Source organism: Clytia hemisphaerica, unplaced genomic scaffold (genome assembly GCF_902728285.1).
Source record: "Clytia hemisphaerica strain Z4C2 unplaced genomic scaffold, Clytia hemisphaerica genome assembly, whole genome shotgun sequence".
In the NCBI taxonomy this organism is placed as follows: domain Eukaryota; kingdom Metazoa; phylum Cnidaria; class Hydrozoa; order Leptothecata; family Clytiidae; genus Clytia; species Clytia hemisphaerica.
In genome coordinates this window covers 1798534-1806258 of record NW_027103855.1, presented here as the reverse complement: position 1 = coordinate 1806258, position 7725 = coordinate 1798534, and the positions used below count along the sequence as shown (strand labels likewise).

General features: G+C 33.4%; 1 protein-coding gene across 1 annotated transcript; it reads left to right on the top strand.

The window, feature by feature from the left end:
• Window positions 1–2063: 2063 nt before the first annotated feature.
• On the top strand, window positions 2064–5004 carry LOC136808142 (1-acyl-sn-glycerol-3-phosphate acyltransferase epsilon-like). Its single transcript, XM_067064684.1, has 9 exons — window positions 2064–2339; window positions 2916–2991; window positions 3170–3285; window positions 3484–3536; window positions 3634–3670; window positions 3823–3913; window positions 4034–4083; window positions 4283–4391; window positions 4910–5004. The coding sequence occupies exons 1-9, from the start codon at window positions 2124–2126 to the stop codon at window positions 5002–5004; spliced, it is 843 nt and encodes a 280-aa protein (XP_066920785.1). The 5' UTR covers window positions 2064–2123.
• The last annotated feature ends 2721 nt before the right edge of the window (window positions 5005–7725 follow it).

The following is a 7725-nucleotide window of genomic DNA, read 5'->3' as shown; positions in this document are numbered from 1 at the left end:
TACAGGAATTAATTTCTTGTTTGTTTTGATCTGAAATTTTCAGTAGGGGTGGCCAACATGGTTACCTTGCTCATATCAGGGGGGGGCGAGACGGGGTAAGAGAATTAAAGTTTCTAAGTATAATATTATAATTATCAACCAAAAAAGTGCCTATTTTTGTCCATATCTTTTAAATAGATAGTCCCAGCCTTATCCCTCCTTCAGTAAAGCTTTCTATACCTTTTGTCCTTCAGAAAAAAAAGAAAAGAAAAAGTTTAGACATCGGTAGTTCGTGTTTGCGTTTGCGTTTCGTTCCCAAACCAAACGCACGCGACAAGTCACTTCCAGTCAGGGAAATCCCTCAATTGCGGTATACTGCAATTGCAGTAGTTTTCATTCGTGGTTAGCCTACAAAGGCTTATAACGGCTACATATAGTGCTGGTCGACAAAGATAAACAAACATCGACTGTAAACGATGACGTCATCGAAAAATAAATTCAAACATATTTTGGTTTTTTGGAAAGAAAACCTTCCAGTAAACATAAAATTTTATTACAAAAAAGTCTGAAAATCCTTTTTAAGAAGTCTATTATAGCCAAAATTGATATCTTTAAATTTTGCCTGTAATGTGCTGGCTGGACATACCCCAAGCTCCAAACTTCGACAGGCAAAAATTCAAAATACCAATTTTGGCCAATATACTTTTTTTAACGAATTTTTAAAAGTTGTTGCCTTATTTCCTTGATATTTCCTGATATATTCATTTTCAAATATAGGTTGTGACCTTTTTCTTTATTAGTTTTTCATGCTCTTTCAAATGGAATAAAAATTTTTCAATTTTGGTGACATTTTACTTTGGTTACCATTGTAACCAATGCAGGGGGGGGGTCGGTAGTAAAATCTCAGACATAAATATGAGTAGTAAAAGGATTTTTACGTATTTTTACATACCACCACCCAGACTCTTGGAAGAGGTATTTTACTACCCTGGTAGTAAAAGCTTTTGGGACAATTTGTCATGGAGACCACCTATTTTTTGGTTGCTTTTCGGACTGATTTTGCAAAAAAAGCTAAAAAATGATTATTTCTGTGACACATTTTTCACGTAGTGCAAAAATTAATGTTTTTCCCTTAGAATTAAAGCCTTTTTATATTGACAAAAAATTTCGAGAATTTTTTGTTTGCAGCAAACAACTTTCCAGCAGAGAATTTTTTCAAATTATAAAAATTTTCAGATTTTTTCAGAAAAGTCATCCAGAAAATTAAAAGAATTACAAAAAATAGCTAAAAATTTGCTAATTTTCCAAGGTTTAACTACCCAGGTAGTAAAATTTGTTCAACATTTAACACATAGATACCACCCATTTTAGTATTTAACTACCCTGGGTAGTAAAATTTTTTTTCGATTTTTCTTCACACCACCATCGTAGTAAACGTCATTATTTCTGAGATTTTACTACCGACCCCTGACCAATGACGTCAGTTTCCATGGCAATGGGTGGTCACACCCGGCCTCACCTCTCAAATTTAGATCTTATACATTTAAGGAGTAATATTAAATCATAAAATCCCTTCGCATAAGCTGCTGCACACTGGAAGACATACAGTAGTGGCCTCCACTAGTAGTTTTTCCTTTACTTGTAACTTTTTGTTTCTCCATTTCCAGAGACTCTTTGAAAATGGATCCTACCACCTTTTTCAATTTTTTCCAAGCTATTTACAAAAATAAAACAAAGGGCTCTTCCAGAAAATGTCCGTACATGGGGTATGGAGGATATATTGTCCGGGGGTAGCGAAAAATCATCAAAATTTGGGCGGTAAATTTGCTCTGTCCAGGGGTAATTTGGGTTGTCCGGGGGGTCAACTGATGCTTGTCCGGGGGGGGGGGGTAAAACCCGTTGTCCGGGGGGCCAAAAGTCACTTTGTCCTGCAGTGTCCGGGGGTAAATTGCTGAAAATCGTTGTATCCTCATACCCCCCCCAATATTCAAATTTTTTCTGGTAAAGCCCAACAGAGCCCAATTCAATGTCTTCTTTTTTCAAAAAAAGATATATCTAGACTCTCTACCTTCACTCATAGTGCAATTTCATTTATAATTTCAGATTGAACAATATAATTGTCTAAAAATTATAAGAAAGGAAAAATGACTACACTTCTAATGCCACTTGCATCTGCAAGATCTCTTCTACCACCTTTTGTCATATTTGGTGTCACACCCCACTATTACATCAGTAGCACATGCCTACGACTGATGAAATTTGCTTTACCACAAGACACTTATGAGAAGATTGATCACATGATGTATCACAGTTATCAATCATTAGTAACTTACTTTTTTGAGACCTACACTGGAACAAAGGTAAGTAGATTTCAAAGATTCAAAACAAGACTAAATTTTCAAGTTTTCAAAACTAAATAAAACCAAGAGATACAATATTGGTGAAAGAGTTTCAAAATCCTGAATGAAAAAAGAAATTTGAATTGAAGATGATTGTTGAATAAGTTCAAACTATTATTGTTTTTATTTAATTTTAAGTAGAGAATACATTACATTATTATTAACCCTATATCTTTGATGTCAAAATGAAGAATGAATCTCCCTTGATAGAAATTATTTACCTTATTACACAAATATTACTAGGAAAGTATTTAACGGCCTTGAATATGACACAATCTGAAATTAACACAAATTTTTCTGCGTTTTTAAGGAGACAGCGGCTGGTTTTAATTAAGGGGGTTTTTATTAACACAAAATTTTTCAATTCGTGTTAATAAAATGACTAGTAATATTTGTGTAATAAGGTATATCATAACAGCTAAAGTAAGTGTTTAATGTAAGTAATAATTCAATTTCTTTTGTAATATTGTCGGGGAAAATCAAAATATAATAGCCGCATTCTTTTTCACCGTTCAACACATTCAATTTCTTTTGCAGGTATACTTTTATGGCGAAGATCTTCCTACAGACACTACTGAGAATGTTTTATATATCTGCAACCATCAATCTGCAAGTAATTTGATTCAGAATTTTGAAAATATGCTTAATATTTTCACTTTACTCTATAAGGGAATACAGTTTAACAAAAATAAGTACTATTTTTTTTAAATCAATTTTTTGTATAAAAAGAAGGTTTGTATAGATTAGTTCAAGGCTTAATAAGTCTTTTCTATTTTTCTTTTGAATTTTAGTTGATTGGTCTTTGGCAAATTTTGTTGGTATTCGTCAGAACTCAATTGGTCAAATCAGATATGTAATGAAAGAACTGCTGAAATATTTACCTTTCTTTGGTCCTTATTTCATGCAGGTATGTTTTTATCTTAAGAATTTGTTCCCTACAGTAAAATTATTCTTATAACTTTTAGTTGCTAAGTTTGATATTCTTTCTTTTTAATGACATATTCTAGTTTTCTAAGCAAGATCTATCTATACCTCTCCAGGCCACATCTTCATTCTTCTTGAAAAAAATTCTTTTATGTTATTGAGTTACGTCTATTTCCTTTAGCACGGTTGCATATTTGTTCGACGTGATGGAAAACAAGACACAGAGCTGAGAAGGTTTGTCGAATTTTAGTCAATTCCAAGTAAGATCTTTAGCAAAAGAAATTTGGAACTGCATGGAATCATTAACTTTTCTTTATTTTTCTCATTAAAGGAGATGGATACGATTCCATGATGACAGAGTAAGAGGGGTAAATATGCTGAAAATTTAATAAAAATAGTTCTATATGAGGTCCAAGGGCTTTGAAAAATAACTATTGATGGTTTGAATTAAACATGAGATTTGTTGGACTTTTGGCATCTCAAACTCTACGATCGTAATCTTTGGTCCTTTGTCTTTTAGTATTGGATTGTGATATTTCCTGAGGGTACTCGATATACTTCAAAGAAGAAAGCTTTGATTGAAAAGAGCGAACAAGCTGCACTAGCTGCAGGTAAGGGTTTTATTGATTAAAAAAGAAACCATTTTCAACAATATTTCAAAATATCTTCAGGACATCTTGATCCTTGTATAGAAATCTATACAAAGTAATTTGTTACAACATTTCTTTCAGGTTATGAACCATTTCAAAATGTACTATTTCCTAGAACTAAAGCCTTTGAGGTAAGTTGAAATTGTATCACTGTACAAAAAGGGTTTCCTTTTAAATTATATATAAACTACTTCTGCCACTGCAAAGATTTGTTGTACTTGTCTTTAGTATTTCGAGATTTCTCAAAACTTTTAATGCAGATGTATATCTTTTTAACAATTCTTATTAATGCAGAAAAACTGTTTTATGATTCATTTTTTTCTGTTTAAGTTATCACTCGAGTACTTGGGGGACTTGGACGCAGTGTACGATTTAACAATCGCTTTTAAAATCCCATGGTTACCTTTGAAGTCGAAACAACTTGGACCTAGTTTGCTAGGTAAAATATCAATAATGCTCGGCTCAGCAATCCCTTTTGCTGCACGACCCTACATTTATTTTGAAAACCAAATAAAACTCCCTATTAAATGGTAAATAGATATGATTCAATATTTTTATTCGTAGAAAAATAGACTTCGCATGTTTTTAAAGGCTCCAATTTTCCCTTATGTGGGGCTTTTGCTGAAAATCTTTTAAAATGGGTCTGTTTCTTGCAAAAAGACTAAGCTAAGGAGACTCAAGGATTCCGTTTTTTCTGGCAATTTTTGCCGTTAAAATACATTTTATGTTTGAATTTTTTGAAATCAAAATATTACAAGCTTTCGAAACAGTTTTAAGGCTCAAACTTGACTCACTTACCTGAGTCAAATTAAGTTTCAGTGAAATTAGCGTTTCAAGAACGAAATATTTTAACTTTGATGAAATTTCGAGGTTGCGGGCATAAAATCTCGCCCTTTGTAATCTTTATCAATTCTTAAATTATTCTGTATGTAACTGTTCATTGGTTTAATATCTTAGAGTTTGTGTCAATTTTTGGGAGGGAAGTTCACATGCATTTTCGAAGAATACCAGCAAAACAAATAGACGGAGTAAGTGTGCTTAGAAAATTTTAAAATCTTAAAGTTTTATTTAATTCTAATTATACTTCTAGTCAAAATCAATTTGTTTAATCTGTCTTTCATCAACGTTATCAAATTCGAAAGCAAAATGGACTTGAGATTATATCCCAAAAAAAATGTAAATCATTTTTCTCGTTTTTCTTTCAGAGTGCGGAACAAAGGAAAAAATGGCTCTATGATACCTTCAAGGAAAAAGACAGGTATAAACTGTTATTTTAAAAAGTTTCCAAATGCAAATCATTTAAAATCATGCGTAAGTTTACTAAAGATCTGTAACTGGAACTCTTCAAATAAAAAAAGAATTTGTTTTGATATCTTTCTATACCATAGGCTGCTGGACCATTTTTACAACCTTCAATCTGGTGGGACGTTCCCCGGTGAACAGCGAGAAGTTCCTTTGAAGCAACACCAAGTATATCCGTATGCCTTTTTCTATTCTGCTTTACTGGGCGTCACTTTAGCTACTGAAACAGGGCGGTATTACTATGCCAAAGCGTGGCAATTTGGTGCCATCACTTGGATACTTACGCCATTGCTGTATCGAATTTCTGAACTTTTGGGATGATCAAATTACATAGTAGCGAGATTAAGGAATGTTTGTGACACTAAACGTGTGTCCGTAGCCTAGGAATTTAATTGATCTAAAGCAAAACTGCTCAAAAACTAGCCAGTTACTATAAATGTTATATGTCATATTCAGCTTTCCTCTAAATTCTTGAAGCTTTACACACCAAAACCAAATTATTTCAGTACAAACATGTTAGGCCATAGGTAGTTTGCATATAAAAATCAAAACTATTTTGGTCTATTCTGAGCTACGTTATTATTTGCCGATGCTTATTCGACTTAAAAATTCATTTATTAAGGTTAGGGGCCGTCCACATAGTACGTACGCACTAAGGGGGAGAGGGGGAGTCTTCTCAAAAGCGTATGCTTGTGTACAGGGGGAGGGGAGGGGTCAAAGGAAAATGTACGTACGCAGAAAAAAAATTTTCATAGCCCTTTTTCGCTGGGTTTTTTTGTCGACTTTTACGCTTGGTATACGCATGAAAGAAAAGAAAAAGTCTCTTGAAAAAAATTAAGTTTCATGTATGAAACAAAGGTCCGAACCAGACGATTTGAATTCGAAATTTCTTCAACCGAGGGGGGGGTGGTGAATGAAAAAGTACGTACATGTTTTTGGACCTACCCCGGTGGAGGTCCTATAAATTAACCTGTGTTTGTTCGTCCGTCCGTTCGTTCGTCTGTTACCAACTTTTCTCAGGATTGAATCATAGGAATCTTTTGATTTTTGGTACAAAGGTGTAAAATGGTGGTAGCCAAAATGTGACGGAGCCCGATTTTCGAAAAAAAAAAATTTTGGGCAAATTTGGGCCAAAAAACGGCTAAAAAACGGGTTTTTTTTATTTTTTGCATGAAAGTAGGGTACCATCATAGGTAAAAGATGGCTCATGCAGAATTTTGCAAAAAAGAATTGTTGGCTCAAAAAAACGCATGTTTATCTATAAGAATTACTATTAATAAGCATACATCAATGTTCTTAGTCAAATTACTCAATTTTTTTATGAGATAGATGTTTTTTTTGCTCATGAGGGCTTACTTTTGAAGAATATGTGTGTTTAAGACAGGAAATTTTAGTTGCTTAGCGTATTCTTATAGAAAAACTGGCCAAATTAGATATTTTTTACAAGCACATTATCAATTACTTAGGTATTAGCTTTTCTCGAGATTGGCTTTTAAATTCTTTATGATATTTTGCACAAAGATGCATATAACTATAAACCTTCGAATGTGACGGAGTCCGATTTTCAAATAAAAATGTTATTGGGCAAATTTGGGCAAAAAAAACGGCTAAAAAACGGGTAAAAGATGGCTGAAGCAGATTTTTGTAAAGAAAGAATTTTTCGGCTCAAAAAACGCATCTTTATCTATAAGAATCACTATTAATAAGCATACATCAATGTTCTTAGCCGAATTACTCAATTTTTTAATGAGATAGATTTTTTTTTTGCTCACGAAGTCTTGAATATGAAAGAATATTTCAAGAGCATGAAATTTTGGTTTCTAAACGTTTTTTTAATAAGAAACAAACGACTTATTAAAAATAGATCGTCACTATTTGTGTTCTGAATGATTGTTTAATGGTCACGTCACGTAGATATCAACTACCATAAATATGTTAAATGCATAACCAGGTAGGTTCATAAAAGTATCACTTGCTTTTTTTTATAAGCAAGTGTATGCCCCTTGGTCAGGCTCGTGTACGCTTAAGCTTTCAAAGCATCCAGGCATAGCTTATGCTTATTATATGCTTATGAATTATGCTTATAATTCACCTCGAGCCAAGTTTTAGTGCAATTTCAGAAATTTTGTTCAGATTTTGGAAGTAGTGGAATGTAGCTAGCCGTGGAACGTCTTTTTTTTTTACTTGACCTCTACCAAACCTTTTTAAACAGATAAAAAATGAAAACTTGAAAATTATTTCAGGCTGACATATATGCTCATGCTATGCTTAGGAATTCTGCAAATCTGAGCCTTCGTATGCTTATAAGCGTTATGCTTATAAAAAAAGATGTACTTACCAAAGGGGGTACTGGCATTTGCGTATGCTTGCGTACAGGGGGGAGGGGTACTCGATTTTTGACATTTTAGTGCGTACGTATTATGTGGACGGCCCTTACGTAGATTTTTACGTTTCGCTCCCTAGATTCTTTA

Excerpts from the sequence above, each read along its gene's own strand:
- LOC136808142 (XM_067064684.1), top strand. The coding sequence starts at position 2,124 with ATGACTACACTTCTAATGCCACTTGCATCTGCAAGATCTCTTCTACCA. Across the intron at positions 3,914-4,033 it reads ACAAGCTGCACTAGCTGCAG|GTTATGAACCATTTCAAAAT; the intron begins GTAAGGGTTTTA and ends CATTTCTTTCAG. Across the intron at positions 4,392-4,909 it reads ACTTGGACCTAGTTTGCTAG|AGTTTGTGTCAATTTTTGGG; the intron begins GTAAAATATCAA and ends TTAATATCTTAG.